The 17,421-nt window shown below is 40.8% G+C and overlaps 1 protein-coding gene across 1 annotated transcript in view; it reads right to left on the bottom strand.

Moving 5' to 3' along the window:
* Positions 1 to 240: 240 nt before the first annotated feature.
* ZNF516 (zinc finger protein 516) overlaps positions 241 to 17,421 on the bottom strand; it is a 99,304-nt gene continuing 82,123 nt past the window's right edge. Inside the window, exons 3-6 of the mRNA XM_017813308.1 lie at positions 15,582 to 17,051; positions 10,721 to 10,825; positions 9,764 to 9,831; positions 241 to 3,304 (exon numbers count right to left, since the gene is read on the bottom strand). Of these exons, the coding sequence (XP_017668797.1) occupies positions 3,245 to 3,304; positions 9,764 to 9,831; positions 10,721 to 10,825; positions 15,582 to 17,051 (1,703 nt within the window). The 3' untranslated portion in view covers positions 241 to 3,244. The remainder of the gene's footprint in view (positions 3,305 to 9,763; positions 9,832 to 10,720; positions 10,826 to 15,581; positions 17,052 to 17,421) is intronic.

Genomic DNA, 17,421 nt, shown 5'->3' on the forward strand with positions numbered 1-17,421 from the left:
CAAGCAGCACAATGGCAATGTAGTAGCTGATTAGGTCTGTGGACAAAGTTTCTCCAAGTTCAACTTTTGGTCAGTGTACAATATTCAGGACACAAAAATATCCTGGTGAAGGTGGTCTGTCTTTCACTTCAGCTATAATAAAAGAGATCTTCTACACTTTAGCTGTAATAATCCACACACAAAAAAAGAGAGAAAGAGGGAAAGAGAGAGAGAGATGGCAGATACACTGAGAACCTGCAGTGTAGATAATCAAACCCTTTATTGTCTAAGTTACATTAGACTTGCAACACCATAAAAACCTGTTAAGAAGAAGAAACAGTAGATTGGTAGAGGTAGTAGAAAGTCCCTTTAACAGTCATAAAAGGGCTTTACAGGAGTGTGTCATGCCAAAAAAACTTATCACATTGCTTAAAAGAGCTGGTGAAAGCCCATTGACTAAATAAATATGGAACATAACTCATTTTAAATACTATGGCCTAACTAAAATAACAAATCAATACAATACAATGATATAGAAGAAAACAAAAATCATGGGATTCTCTTGTGAAAACAGATGGTCTTTAAGGTTGGCTTTCCTCCACCCACTCTTGTTTCTTGTTTAATTAAGTGAAAATCTCATTTCTCTGCTATACACAGCATATAATTATTTAAACTGATTTCCCCTACTGTTGTTCTTCATGAAGCTAAATTATGATTGTAAACTTTGCTGATTAGTACCCTGGTAATGGCAGTGGCAGCACTAGCTTCTCTGTCATGGATTCTGGAAGAAAAGTTCCAGAAAGAAGGTTTTGGCTCTAAATATTAACTCAGATTTTCTAGTTCAGCTTGCCAAAAAAATACAATTAAAAAAGGGAGAGAAATTACAAATGTACACTACACTTTTGTGCCATTTTGGGTGTAGAAGAGTTTTTAATAACTAAACCACAAACAAACAGATTAGGCAACTAGCTTTTGTGCATTCCTGAACTGTCACCATTACTTTCTTTCATGGAAAATATGACTCAGAAAAGCAACAAAACAAAACAAACAAACAAATAACAAAACAGAACAAAAAACCAAACAAAAAAACGCCCCACCCAAAAACCGAAACCAAAACAAACTGACAAACTGAGAAAGCTAGTGCAAACCCAAAATGATAATCATTAAGCAACACAGCAAAATATTTCCACTTTTTCATTCTTCTCCTTTCCTTGTTTTTTTTCTTGTTTTTTTTTTTTTTGGTGTACAACAGAATGTGTCTATGCAACCTCCCTCAAAATAACTTCACAGAACAGTTAATTACAGTCACTTTTAAGTATTTGCACAGACATTCCTAACTACACTGAGACTTACAGAGGATTCTGGTATACATCTTGTGTAATAGCCTAAGGAAAATCTAATTTAAAAAAAAACACATAAGGAAGTTAATTTGCATTGTTGCAAGTGTTGCAAAGTAACAAAACCTGTCAAGTAATTTCAAACAAGTAACAAGTAGTCCAGACCAAATTACTGACTAGATTTTTTTAAAAAAGCAACCCCCCGCCCACCAAAACTGTTAGAATAGAAAGATCACGTTTTAAGGTTTTTTCTGCCTTTTTTTTTTTTTAACAAATCTTTGTCAGAAGCCCATTTCTACAAAAACAGCACTATTCCATTACTGTATTAAGTAAACTGTGGTCTCACCTGTATTAAAGGTTAGCATCATTTCTGTACATGTAAAATTATTGCTTTTTTGAAAAATATATTTAGCATGCTAGGTTTTTAACTCCATTTCCTGCCTTTACAAAATGTTACAATTTAAAAAAAACAAACTAGTAAAGCTTTTGCAAAAATTTTCACAGAACATTTTCTTTCAAGGCAGCAGTAACTTTTGATAATGCATAAAATTATATGTGCAAAATCTGAAACTCTCAGAAATATTACCATCACACATAGTGTCACAGCAATAAGAAAAGAAAATATTTAAATCGGTGGAATACATTTTTAATTGCTTACACTGCATGGTTTAACAACCTGTTATGTGCCACAACCCCACCTAGAAAACTTGCAGTTAAAGAGTTACTGTAGAAGAGGTATATAAAGCTTTTTTTTTCTTTTTTTTTTTCCTAACACCACCAGTGATCACCAAGTACAAGACATGACACATTTATATGAACATTAACCTGCCACCACAAAAGAAGTTTCCTCGTCTTTCCAGAACATCACTGGGCCCAAAGAGGAGCAGTAGCTGGCCTGCTGAACCACACCAAAGAGCAGAGAGCACCTTACAGCCCCAGGGCTGCCTGAATTCATTCAGTGACACCTTTTCTCTTCTAAACAGAGAGATCAGCGGCATTAGACAGCTGAATGTTTTATTATTTCCTTTTTTTTTTTTTCTCTAAGTGAAGACTTCCTTTGTGATCAGGTTGAAGAAAGTAGCCCTGTTACAAAAAAAAAAGGTCCTGAGAGTAAAACACAGAAGCCTGTTTTTTTTCTTAGTGTTCGACCAGCTTTTCTGTTCCAAAGCAGAATAGAAGCTTTTCTCTGGAAGTGTTTCAATTTCCATATTCACATACTATTAATGGTGCGCAGTCAAGAGCAAGAGCACTAGAAATGCAAGTGGTCCCCAAACTGTAATGAAACAAACCATTGCAGAATGACGGTCTTTCTCTTTAGTCCCTTTAATCCTTCATCAAACATTGCTTTCTAAGCACCGAATGCCACCTTTCCCCCCCCCCGCACCCCTCATTCTTCCTCTCTCTGTTGTTGTTTTTTTTTTTTTTAATTTGCTTTTCAGCATGACAGGCAGTGGCAGTTTCATTAATTAATACTTCTCCAGCCCTCAAATGCACTGCTGTTTTTCAAATGAATCAAATAGTCATTGTGAGCATCAGGGAGGTTTTTGTTACAGTGCTTAACTTCTTCATGCTGTCCAAATCACATAAAGTTTAATTTTTCCAGTGTCTCAAACTTCTCTTGATTAATATAGATGCCTCGTGCTGCCACAGTGCTTGCCAACTCCACTGTTTATTATAAAGGAAATAAGGAACCATGGGACTGATTAGTACGTCAATTTATATATATCTTGTGTAGCATCTTCATTTATTTTAAAATGATTAACAGCGCAGAGGCACCCCCCCTCCTGGCAGAGCGCTGGTTTCAGTCTCGCGCAGCAGCTCCGGGCGAGGCGATGGCTGCAGGGGGGCTGCTCTGCTCTGCGTGGGGGGCTGCTGGCGCTGCCCCTCGGGCTGGGGGCTGCTGGCCTCGGGGCTCCTCTGCCAAGGCTCTAGGTTCCCTTTCGGAGATGCAGCGTGTGGGTGATCTCCGCACCGACGTGGTCTCTCCCCTGCAAGAAGGACAACATGGGGAAAAAGCTCATTCTCGCCTCTGCTCCCAGGCATGACCCTCCAGCAAGTCCTGCTGGTGTTTGTTAACCTTTATTAGCATCACGCACATTCATCTTGACCCACCACATGAGAAGTTCTTTAGTTTGTTTTGGTTTTTTTTTTTAAAAACATCTCCACCAAGAGCAAAGTGTGTCAGGCTCATATAAAGTCCCCTTTCAACTACAACAGCAAGTCATAGTGTCTGATGGAGCAGTTCAGAAAAGGCTGAGAACAAGGAGGGAAAGAAGAGGTCTCCAAAAAGTGGAATTTTGTGCTAGCCAAAAAGGATTCATAACTAGATCAGCGCTTTAAAAAGGCTGAAGTTTGAAGTCACAGAGGCAGCTGAATGAAGAAAAACTGAATTCTTGGGCAGGTCTGTCAAATGCTAAGGCGGCTTTCCACTCGCCCCCCCCTTGTCATCTTTCCTCTATTTTCTTAGCCAATTTTCATGAATAATTACCATGTTGGAAAAAATAGCAGGGATATTCTAAAATCAAGTGAAATTAAAGATAACATCATGAATAAGTGGAAGCCTGCAGCTCCTAAGAAAAGCTTTAAAATGACATTTAGAACATCACTGTCGGAACAATGCAGTTTACAATCCTGATCCTAAAACAACATGGCAAGATTAATCTTACATAAATGCATTATCCTTAAGCTAAAGTCTTGATGAAGTGAAACAGACCATTTTAAATTAATGCAACATAAAATACAGCACCCATGTAAAATCCAAGCAAGTTTCAAGCTGTGCCTATGGCAGCCCTCGAAATAGCTAAAGAAAGCTCAGCTCTGGTTGACATAATGTATTAAGTGCATCTCTTTTGTTAATAGATTTAGAAAATTCCTAATTAAACCTGGCCTGAGATTCATGACATTTACCAGTCAAAGTTTGGTTTAAGTCGGAAAGATTTGCAACAAAATTAAAGAAAAAAAAAGCTGCTGTACAGACTGCAGTATATTTGAAATGTAGGAAACAGTAACTGAATGAGAGATGTGATAAAACTTCCTTAGTTGGATGCTGAATTTCCTGCAGTAAACTAAGAAAGATGCTTTACATTTTTGCGTGGCTGCATCATGCCTGAGAGACACAGCCACAATTCCAGGAGGAGGCATTCATCATTAAAACGTCTCGTATCGAACTGCCTCTACACACATGGGGGAGCACAGCAGGGCTTCACCAGGATAGGGAAGGAGGGATGGAGAGAGGCGAGGGGATGGAAGGCACCTTGTCCCAGTTTCCCTGGGTAAGAACTGAAAAAAGGGCTGTAATTTAGGGGTGCTCTTTTGGGATGGACAGCCTGCGGGGTGGTGAAAGCATGCCATGGACCACACAGCACAGGGGACCTGTGAAAAGAATAATCCATCCTCCCCACACCTGTAAGGAGAGTGCAGAGGGGCTGGAGGTGGTGGGTGGGTGGCTGAAGCATATCTGTGCTGCCAGTTTCACCAAGAAACAGCACCTGACATTCATGTGTGCCAAACCCCACCCAGTGGCTCAACCCCTTGTACTCCCACAGGCCCAAGGATACAGTCAGATTTTGAACTGGCTGATACATAGTTGGATAGAATTCTTCCTGAAGTGAAATGTTTTCCCTTTTTAAAAGGAACCTTTCTTCACTTTCAGTAAAAACTGGCAGATCTTTACATGAAACCTAGAGCTTCCATGCCAAAGCTGCTTTCATACCAACTTCTAGGGCTTTTCACTAGTTAACAGGAAAAGAATAGTTTTTATACCTGTTAATATACTGAAGGACAGATTATTGCATGGCATTGAAATAAAGTGCAATGACCACTTTGGAGCACAGATACCACTCCTGTTGCTGGCAAGGGAAAAGTGTTGAGACAAGAACTACAGCTGCTAATCCTGTCTCTAATGCTCACAAAGTAACAGACATACAGTACATGCATATTACTCAGATGCCACTACAGCAGCCTCTATGGTTCCTTGATTGTTTGCATTATAATCTCCATATGTATGAACGAGACAAATTAGGTTGCCATTTATTTGTTCATTATCTATTATTTTGATTAATGGAATTCTTGTTCTCAGAATAACTATTTAAAAATAACATTTGCAATAATGAGGACTGAACTATTAATCATGATCTTTGGAAGAAACTCTGCAAGGAACTGGGGCAAGACATTTCATAAGAACAAATGTCATAAATAGGACTTTTAACAGACAGCACTAAAATTTTGAATACAAGAAAACTAAAACCAGCCAGACTCAGAAACCAATAGTTTAAACTTTTTTATCTGGGTTGGGGTTTTTTGTCTCCTTCCCTTCTCACCAAAGTTGCTTTAGGACAAGCACAGCTGTAGTACTGCTGGATTAAAAAAACATTACAGGTAACAGATGTCCCCAGCTTTTCCCCCAAGCTCCTTTACAATACACATACACATATATGCACAGTGTTTTCTTGATGGTACTTTCCAATCTGTATCCCCCAAATTCTGACTGTTCACATTCATGCTAACTCAAGTACTGAACACTGCAAGAAATATTTTAAAATACTTTTAGGGGAGAAAATTAAGGCTTATGAACCCCTTATGAAGGTGTTTTACCCCTGTCACACAGGACCTACTGCACACTTCTCTTTTCAGTGAATGAGGCCCAAGAACTGTGGTGCCCACTGCTGTTTCACAGAAAAGGACCATCAGTGCCTTCTGGCATGGGGAAAGCTTCAGCCAGAAGTATTCATGACACCAGCAGTTTATTTTTTTTTGTCCTGGGCTGTAGCTTCTTATTGATTTTCTGTGAATAAAAGGGTGTTTTTCTGCAGAGGACAAAGGTTGGGGTTTGGGGGGTTTTGCTTGTTTCATTTGCAGAGAAAGCAGAGAACTTGGTGTCTCTGGCTCCAGCACTGCAAATATGCTTCACATATATACATATATATATAAACACACACTTTCAATTAAACAGAACTCTTCCTCATTGATAACTAGTAAATCATGCCTTTTGAACACCCAATTACTTGTCCCTTAAAATTTTTAGAGCATATTGACTGACACTGACAGAGGACAGACTATATTCCTACAGTGGGCCAAGCTTTTATACGGCTTTAAAAATGCAGAAGCAGAAATTAAATGCACAGCATACGTATTAGAAACTGCTATCACTGCTGTCACCATTTTGCAAAAGCAGGCTCAAGACTGACTCCTGTGCCACTGGGAATTGGGCTTCTGGCTGCAGCGCTGCAGCACCAGGCAGTGTCTCTGAAATGACCCCATGCTTTAGGAGAGCTTTGCTTTAAGATACACGCAGCTGCTTTGAGGCACGTGCTGCTGCAAGGACCCTTCCAAAGGGGAGCCAGCTTTTGTCTTGCCATGTACATGCAATTGGAGTGTGCTCCCCCAGTTCATGCCTACTAAATCATATCTCTGGATGTTGCTTAGTGTATTCCAAATTAAGATACATATTCATTGTGGATAAGCAAGCGTAATTATGTATACATTGGGATATTTAGCATTTATAAAAATATTCAGAATATTCAGTATGTTTAACATGGCAGCATTTCAACAGAATCTACATGACTTTGCAAGATTGTATTGACTTGGGGTATGTAATGAGCATTTTTTGTCCTTTAGATAAAGAAGAGTAGGAAATATTCCACAGTTCATGGGAAACTCACTTTATGTAAAAATGTCCTTTTTTTAAAAAGCATTCAAGTAAAAATAAGAAACCACAGTAAATAACATTACAAATGAACCCTTTTTTTCCTACATTTTATTTATATTTCATGGGTGCTGACAACAAAGCATGAAACACAGCCCAGCGTTAACAGTATTAAAACCATGTGTGTTTGATCTTTTTTAAACACTCCTACAGGTGATCTCCTTTTCACTGATGCCGAATGCCTGCGTGTCCTGTTCGTGGTTCACTACTCTAATGCAGGGTTCTTATTTAGACAACTAAATACAGATTTACCTGGATCATTATTGAAAAAGCCTGGCTGTAGACCCTATTTTTAACATGCACAATTAGAATTATTCTGTGATAAGACGGCAATATAATGAAGCACCGTTGTAAGCTACCATGTTGGGGGATTGTAAAAGCCCTAGCTAACATTCTTTCATAAAGGAAACCTTTAGAGATGATCTTTTGGTTGACTACAGAAGGGAATGGGGGAGCCGTGAAATACTAATGTTAATATTTTTACTCTTCAGCAGACTACTCAGGGGAAGATATTTTACCTGTGAGGAGGAAACATTATGTAAAGTGAATCATTTCCACTTGACATTAAAAAAACCCACCCTTTCCTTCTCAGGCTATCGTACATGGTAACTATTGTTTCTTGCTTGGAGCATGTGCACGGCACTTCTGTAACTTGAACTGACTTTACACCATAAACTCTCATGAATAGATCTGTCCCCAATTAAGAAATGAAATGAAGACACGGAGTGACAACGTTTAAAGTGGGAAATGGTAATGTTAACGGAATGCTGCAGGCACCGTTCTCAGTGCGAGCTCATTTCTGTGCTTCTGAAGGCCCCTACAGCTGCAGGTAGAAATGAGAGTATTCCCTCTGTAATGCCCAGGGACTGTGCAGGTGGAGTCTTCTGGGGGAGCACAATGCCTGCTTGCAATGAGAACAAGCAAAACAGCAGACAACTGAATAATCCTACCCGACACAGATGCTGACAAACTGAGACAAAGGCTGATACTGAGGAACAAACAAGACAAAAGAAAGGGAACTATCTCCTGGAGAAGTGATCATACTGCATTTTCTGTGGGAGCAATACCAACTGGCAAGAGATGAAGTGACTCGTGAAGCTAACCCCTCCTCAGAATTCTGCTATATTGAGACATGCTGTAATTTAATCAAATGCTCTGAAGACAGATTGACAAGGACTTAGACTGCAAGAGCAAGCTCCATTTGCCATGGAAGGAGTTAGTCAATAAATTCTGGCATGACAGTAGTCTACAAAGACAAGATTGTGAGTAAATTTATTGTGCAGTAATATAACCCGAATTACAAAAAGAGTCCAGATGTGGTCTGAGCTGCCACATTTCCTTTTGGATAGATACGGCTATTTCAGTATTTTTTGGAAATGTATTTCCAACTTCGACCTTTTATTGTCTTCTAGAAGAAAGAAGCCCAGATGCCCTCAGAATCCAATCTCAACTACACATGAGAGAAAACCACAAGCATGAAAAGATGAAAGAGCATTTTAAAAGATGCTTAAGTTTACTAAATCTACATTACTAAACTGGTGGAAACCAAAGACTAGCTGAGCTGGTTGGCAGAGTTTCACTGTCACTTTTACCATGTCTGTGTCTCTACCATTCACTCTGTCTCTGTTATTGAGAGATGTGTCCTTGCACAATTTTATGCTTATCTAGCATCATGAGGAGGGCGCTATAGAATAACTTTGCCGTTACTGTCCCATTAACGCAAAGCAAAGCAAACATTGCCCACAACAAGGAAGTGCTATGCCATCTTGAAAACTTTATGAGAATTGCTGACCACTCCTATGGCCTGATGTTAACAAGATGCTCCTGTGGCAGAGGCTGGGTTCCCTACACAACCTTTGGGCCAGAAAGATGCAACTGAGGTCCTAAAAGCTTCCATGAAGGGTGCAGCATATGAACTAGGTGATGTGGTGGTACCCAGTGAGGATGTTTATTGAGAAAGTAGAAACCAATGGCCAAAATCATCTAAGCATGGCCAAAAACACCTGCAATAGTTTAGTAAGAGACAGGAGGATGGGGGCTGCTGTAATGAAAAGCTAAAAACGCAGACGAAAGGGAAAGTGAGTGATGCTGGAGGCAGTTTCACAATTAAAGAAAACTGTCCATGAGGAGGCGTGCCCTGAAACCCACCTGCCAAGCTACAAGATGGAGTAGAAAGGTCCAGGTTATGACACTAGTCTCCAAAGATGCAAGATACATGAAACAAATTCAGTTTAATGATTTTCTGTGTAACTGAGAAGTGTTTGTTAAGACAGGAAACTGTATAGTAGAAACAGGAAAGCACACCAACACAGAGTCCACAGAATTTGGTGGATGAGAGCCTTTCAAAGGCCAGGTACTGCATATCAGGGTACAAATAATCTGAAAAATACAGACTAAACGTTAATTGTCTTGTGGCAGCAGAAAATGTGTTAGTTGTAAAATCAAATTTCTATCTCACGATTACATGTCACTGCCCGTTACAGAGTTACCTATCCCACCCAGTCCCCAGTAAGCCAGTAACATGTTTATTTAAACACTAACTACCTGCTTTACAATTAACTGACTCTCTATATAACAGATTCTGTTAAAATGCTTAAAAAATTTAAGAGTTAAAAATTAAGCAATACCATTATTATTTATACATGTTATAAAACAGTCAGTACTTTAGTGATGAGTATTACTGCGCAACTTTTTCCCAGCTACCACATTAAAAACCAAACATCCAATTAATTGTAAAACATACTTGTTTTGGAGCATCTGCAGAGGTGGTGTGAACTTCAGTACCTCGGAGTCCATTAGACTCAAATACCACTGTGGGAACAAGGGGGCTTGTTAACAGATGAACATTCAAGCTTCGTTAGTGTGTGTATATTATTTGAGACCATTACAGATTAACCACGTTCAAAAAAAGACACCAGCTACTAGCCTGTGGCCGGAAAATACCAATTTACCGTAACACTTACTGTAAGAGAGTGTGCTAATGGCAGCCTAGGGCCACTGCCCTTTTTAATTCAGACTTCAGCGCTGAAGAAAGCAATCACTGACAACATTAATTATCAGTATATGTGTAAAGGGACCCTCTTCTTGCATTACTTACCATTTGGCTTCTGTCATTTTGCATCAGACTGGCTTATGTATGCATCATTCACACTTTTGGGGAGGAACCCACTAGTCTCACTGTCTCATGCAATGCTCAGGAGGTCTCAAGGCACCGGTGGCTTTAGGCTCCTCCAGCCTCAACCACAGATTGTGTCAGGTTAAAAATGGCTGCTAGGGCTGACCAGTCTGAGGAAAAATCTTGTTTCCCACAAAAATGTTCCTGTCAACAGCAACGATGAGGCAAAACAAAGCCTTATGTTGTGCTGAAAGGGGTACTTTGATTTCAATTTGTGCTGGTGGCAACAGAATTCATTAGCATATTCATTTCTGAGTACCCTACTCTCTAATTAAAATAAAACATTTGCAAACAGAGTTATCTTAAATGCATTGCAATTTTATGGAGTTTGGGTAGGGATCAGGTAAGCAATATCTGGAGAACAAGAACAAAAGTCATAAAAAAAAACCCTGTCTATTAGATTTAGGTATTGGAATTACTCAGGTTAACATGGGATGTGAAATGTAATTCTTGGTATTTTGTTAGCAGAATCTGAAAGCAGGCAAGTGGGAAAGGGAGAAAGAAAGAGCAAGTGTGAAAAGGTACCTGTGTGGGACCTCTGATGAGTCCTGAGGTGACTGGGTTGGGTAAAGCATTTTCCACATTCTCTGCAGACACAGTCTCCTTGGCGTGTTTGTGTCCTGAGCATCCCTGTAGTCAGGAGAGAGGGGGGGAGAGGAAGGGGGGGTTGGGGGGGGTGGAAAGAGGAGAGAGGAAAGTTGAGAAGAAAACATTATGCCAGAAGAAAACATCATTAGTATGTCTAATGTGTCATTATGTGAGGCTACCTTCAGGCCCTGGATGACAACTGTCAGCCTTCATCTAGGCACTGGCTGACAGGCCAGGCACACACAGGACTGCAAGAATGCATAAATTACATTGAATTAAAAAATGCTCCCCATGATGTGCCCGCACCAGGACTGGCATGTCAGGTGTGCGCTTTTCAGAGCAGCTGGATCCACTTCTCAGCCATCACCCAGCTTTGTCAAGCAGTACATCAGGCAAATCAAAGTGACTCCAGCGTGGCGGAGACAAGTCACATGGATAATAGGAAGTGAGTAGGACCAGAGCCCGACTGTCCCCCCCAGGCGGCAATACCTCAGAGACAAATGCAGAGTGAGCGGAGCCATCGCAGACTGATCAAACCTTTCGCCCCTGCCTACCTGCCTGCCGGTGCTGCTTTGACCCTGGACCTCTGAGGCACAGACGAAAGACATCTGTGAATGAAAGTGTCATTCCGGACATTTTGAGCTGGTAGCAGCGCAGCAGCCTTCCCCCAGCCCTGGGTAAACATGTTTTCTAGGCCATTAGCATTTGTGGAAAACCGCTCAAACCTCTCCTTTTTCTCCAAAGGTCAGTTTACAGCATCTGACTTAAAGGGCTGGTCTTTGTCTTTTTGCTGCTGATCAAAAAAGACACATTTGACTTTTATTGGGCTTTTTTACTATTAAAAAAAAATTATGTTTGAACATCATCTTTTCTATTTTGGTAAAACGCCCTCTTCGGAAGGAAAAGAGTTGATGTTTCCAGTTGCCACTGGAATACTTTGGCTTTTAAAGAAATTCTGAGAGGGTTGTCAACAGAAGTGAAGTTTCAGCTTTTCTTTCATATTCCCCTCCCTGTTACAGCAGTTAAAAAGAATAAAATTATGAACAAAAAAGTGGCAACCAAAACCCTCCACACAACTGAAAAATCAACTGCAGGATGCCAGGGGACTCATCCAAAATATGGATGCTGCACCTAAAGACGAATGGAAAAGAAGACAGCTGCCATTTACTCTGCTGTTATGACACCAAGCATCCTGTCATGGTTTTCACCAGAGCATATATTGGAAAGAAATGTCTGGTTGCAAAAAAAACCCAACAAAACAAAACAAAAAAAATCCCACAAAAACAAAACCACAAAAAACCCCAAACAAATGCCCCACTCACAAATTGTTGTTTTCTTTTATAATAGCACCTCCTGCAGATGGCAGCACAGTCTGTATAATATACTTGAACACTCCTGCTCCCAAGAATTAAGTTTCTGGGAATCAAATAGAAGATTGTGATTTTGGAGAAAATCCCCATCGGGTATACCCAGCAACACAAACAAACAAAAACCTCAAAAAAATAATATTAAAAAAAAGAATCACACATCAATGAGAGCCTTACTGTACTATAATGAGACAGATTTGCCTTGTAAGGCAGCCAAGATTAAAGCAGGTTTTCTGATCTATTACTAGCATTTTCCCCTCACTGGCCAGAACTGTAGCTGAAAACTTGAAAGCAAAAAGCTGAAAGAGCTGTCCTGAGAAACCAGGTGTAGCCTTTGCTGGACTGCCCCATGCCAACTACTGGACAGGCAGAGACTGGCAGAACAGCTCCTATGAAGCCCAGGAGAGTTTCCTCAGGTCATCATTCTGACACCTCTGGAAAGAGATTTAATCCCTCTACAACCCACGTCTCCCTCTGTGGAAGGTGAATACACTTGTCTCAGCAGCCATTACAGACCCAATCCAATAGCCTTCATGGAAGCACCACTCCCACCTGAGTCGTGCATGAGGGAAGGTTGAGGATGCTGTTGTAAGCCAACGTACCCTGTATGAATGCCGAAGATGAGTAGGTGTAAGACTTTCATCTAACCCCTCCCTAGCTCTCACTTTACGGTAGTTATTCAAAAAGCAGGTGGAAAAAATGCGTCACTTCCAGGTATATTTGCCATTGTTGTATTTCCTAAGCAGCACCATAAGGCTTTTGATAGTTTAGAGCTTTGAGCCATGGGCATCACTGCCACAAGGCAATACCCCCATGAGTCATCACTCAGGTTATCCTATACGTGAACAAGAGAGGGTGGATGACTACAGGTCTTAGCAAATTACAGGTAAACGAACGTGACTATCCGAATGGGAGTTCCTGAGAAATCGATGCTCAAAGCTGGTCTCACAGGAGACCCAGAGAAAGAGTGCATCTGCTGCCATAACCCAGCCTTTACTAATATGGCAATTCCTGTAAATATCACAAACAAAATAAATACCCACTATTAAAGATAACAGTAAGATTCTCCCTACAAGCATTTGGGAAGATTGGGCAGTGTGAAACAAACTAACCTAAGTACAGCTAGCTTTGTGTTTGCAGCTGTATCACAACAGTACATACAACAACTCTCTTCCAAGGACAAACATTCCATTGAGGGGAAAAACATGACAAATAGTATACCTAAGCAGGATTTTTGGTTGTCCTTCATGTCATGATTGCCATATTCACATTATGAGATTAAGGCTAAATTGTATGATGCATACTGACTCACAGGGCTCAGCCTATCTAGGGCCATATGTTATTTCAGACAAAGTTCAATTACCCTCCTCTTTTTTTTTTTTGGTAGGATCTCGTTCCTTTTGCCTGAAGCAGCTTTTTATTTGAGTGCTACGAAAAACAGCCATCATGCCAACTGGTTTGGAGAAACATCAACAACCTGGAAGTTGTATATAAAATGAAGACAAGCTACATTAAAAAAAAAAAAAAAGAGGCTTCAAATTCTGAAAACTTGATTGCTGTAAAACACCTGGAATGAACGAAGAGGTTTCAAAGCAGAGATGGGCACTAAATAACTTCCAGTTAAAGTGTCTCTGGAAATCACTGCACAGCAAAAACGTTTTGCCAATAAAATCCCTCTTTTAAAAAGCAGGTAAAGAGAGACCTCTTTGGAAACCCTTCCCCTATTTTACTTTGTTCCAACAGTCATAATGAATTTTCTGATGCCTGCATTCAATAAGTCAGCTTCTAGTTCCTAGCTTTTACTGTTTTTCTCTATCCCTCCTAACACGGCTGGGAGCTCACTGTATCAGTAAGATTTTGCTGAGCAGGTTGACACAATGTAATATTAAATAACATCAAGTAGGCACCCATATGAAGGTACCCCAAGTTGGTGGTGAATTCATTGGTATTTAAAGCAGGAAGTGAGCAGGGAGAAACTTTAGACAACATTCCTAGGCACTGGGGAAAAAAAAAACCCTGCAGTTTTGGAAACTGAGCATATCCTCTCCTGCTTCGTTAACAAAAACCAGGAGCCTGGGGTTCGTTACAATCATCAGGTAGCCCCTAACCACCTGCAAAAGGATCTGCTCAATAAGTAACAGCTGCCCCCTACACAGCATTACTTGTTAAATGACTGAGCAAAGCTGACAACAGAGTGGCTTAAAGGTGCATCTCATGGGCTATGTTAGATAGATCTTGTCTTCCTGTCTTCTCCAAAAGGTCCTTCTACCAAGATCTGATCAAACATTATGGCTCCTTCCTTGCCTTACAGCTACCAGAGTGGTCAACTTTCACACACCTTCTGGGTGTCCTTAGACACCATAGCTGTCCTTAGACTACCAGCTTCCAAATGTCCTGGACTTCGTGCCACTTGCAAAATGGGGTCACAAGCTCCATTTCACACATACTTTGACAAACCAGAGGGCATTATGTCCGATAAGGACACTAGAACACCAGTCTGGGAGTTTATTTGCACAACTTCTACAAAGAGAAGAAAGGTATAAAAAACTGGAATGGTTTATAAATGGTGAGAGGTGAGACTTTGGCTCCCATTCTCCTCGCCTACAGACACACCTCCACCTCAAGTGTAGTCAATCAGCATGATTTTCAGTTTCCACTCAGACAAACTAATTCTGGCAGATCATCAGAAGAGTATGGTTTCAAATGTAAATACATAGATTTCTTTTTTTTTAACATGGCAGTTGAACTTTTTTAGTCCCTGAACTTTTAAACTGGCTATTTGCACAACTGACTTTTCTGCTTATGTGAATTAGCAGGCATGTATTCAGCCCTACCTCCTTTTAATTATAAACATACAAACAGATCAAAAGACTCATTTAAAAAATAGGTTGCAATCTTTGACATGGACAAGGAAGATCTTAAGACTTTTGTCAAGGAAGACAAAGGACAACGACAAGTGATTATTCCTCTCTGTTGTTGGAAGACTTGTTTGCAGACAAAATTGAACAAAACCTCCAAAATAACATCACAGATAAGCCCCAGAGGATGTTTATTTTGCCTGAAGCAAAAAGATGATGATGTGTGCCAGCACCAGCATATCAGGGAGATCTTCCAGTGACAGCACATCTGTGTAACTCTAGCCTGCTTGAAGCAAGAGGACAAAGGAACAGCAGTACTCCAGGTGGAACCAGATACATTTAACCTGTGACAGCAATGTCACACAGTGCACAAGGGGGGATGCTGCAGTGTTAAGAGAGCAGTAAACAAACCTATTCAAGCCTATCCAGCAATGATAAAAACAATGAACTTGTAATCCCAACCGTTAAAGGCAGAGAAGGGAAAAACTGGGAAACAGTATGTCGTGGCTCTGAATGAAGCAGGAACAAGCAAGCCTATGTCCTCAGCTATGGAAGGGCTTGTAAAAATCTTACCTGTGTGATCCAGGGCAGGGCTGTTGGCACCACAGGTTTGGTACAATGAAGCAAGGTCCTTTGGAATGTATGTTTTAAAGATATTTAAAATGTCCAAATGTTTCTCATGCACATCTGATCCCACATCCTGTTTGCTGGAGTGTAAAGCTGGAGAAACTCCCACGGTACTAGGCTGGGGCTGCAGTACCGGACTTGCTCGCGCTATCGCTGTGCAGTTTGCCAATGTCCTCATCTCATTCCCAGCCTTCATGTGAGACTCTCTCTGAGGCACTGGTGGCTCTTCATGTTTAGTGTACTGCTCGCTTTTACACAGAGGATGATACTGCAGCGGTGGGTTGTATTTGGCCTTCATGGAGTCAGATGCACAGTGCTTACCTGCAGGGGCAAAACCGGTACTTCCCTGGGGAACCACATACTTTTCCACTTGCTTACTGTTTGTAGGCTGTGTGCTAGGCCTGGATATGACTGTTTGTGTAGGCGTTATGCTTCTACTATAGGTTCCCATTTGCATAAGTTTGGAATTTGCTTCATATTTACTTTTTTGTTGTGCTGCTATGCTGTACTGCTCCTGGGAATGATTTAACTTGGGCTGTCTGTATGCATCCAGACCCGATAAGCGTGGACCACAGTGGCTGAAGGCATGACTGTCCTTTGACTGATGCGTACTACCAGACTTTGCAGTCATCCCAACAGAGAGAGAGCTGGTTTTGGAACCTGGTAATGCACTTGGCACTTGAGTACGCGTAAATCTGGCAATGGGCAAAGGCTGGCATTCCTTACCACCAAGAACAGGAGGGGGGCCAGTGCGCCCACTCCTTGCCAGAAAGACCAGGTTGTTTTTAATACTCTTGAATCCATTCTGTTGAACCCAAGGGGGTACCATCGAGTTACAGCTGATTTTGTGCAAAATTCTTTTGTGCATCCACAGGACTTCTGGGTAGTAGGTCTTGTGACTGCAGAAAGGACATGGGTAGACAATTAAAGCAGCCTGGAAGGATGTATTCAGATATTTATTGCATGAATTATCCCTTGTTGATTTTTCACTCAAATCGAGTGGAGCTACCTCTAGAGCTTCAGCACCTTTTTCTATCAGAGGATGCTCCCTGTGCAAGTCTAGCAAAGTTTTTCTAGCACGACTAGCCTGCACTTCAAGCGATGTTTTCAAGTCCATGACCACGTCTGAAGATGTCTGGCCCACACCCGAAGCAAAGCTAGCGATGTGACTGGAGTAAGGAAGCCCCTGGCTGTGATGAAATGCTGGCACCTTCATGTCTGCAGAACCTTGGTATTTCGAAAAGGGTTCCTTGATGACACTCTCCAGTGCTGACATCAGGGCAGGAATCTCTGGTTTAGATTCCCTGGCCTCATTTTCTCTGGCGTTGCGGATTCCCAGCTTTGGGAGTTCATCCAACTGAGATGTTATCATTGGGGTTTCTTCTTCAGGAAAGTTGCAGTGGTATGGCTTTTCATCTGAATGGGACAAACAAAAAAAAATCATTGTCATTTTACACAGAAAGGAGCTCAGAAGACAGAGCAGAATTCAAGATTAGAATAAGATAGCAAGAGAAAAAGGAAATTTTGGTATTAGTTTTGCAATGACATGTTACAGACTAAATGTACTTTATAAGCAAGAAAATCTTGAAATAAGACACAACAGTTCAATTTACTTTTAAAGATGACTGCAGAGTCTGGATAAACTCTCTAATGCTGCGTGTTCATGACATTTTGAAGAAAAAACAATAACATATCCATGTTAAAATTCTGGGACTGCGAGAAAAATAAACAAATCTGCAACCATTTAATGCTTTAACAAAAGCAAAGATAATGGAGCCAGATAAAA

The sequence above is a fragment of the Lepidothrix coronata genome, unplaced genomic scaffold (assembly GCF_001604755.1).
Source record: "Lepidothrix coronata isolate B3197 unplaced genomic scaffold, Lepidothrix_coronata-1.0 Scaffold40, whole genome shotgun sequence".
Taxonomy (NCBI): domain Eukaryota; kingdom Metazoa; phylum Chordata; class Aves; order Passeriformes; family Pipridae; genus Lepidothrix; species Lepidothrix coronata.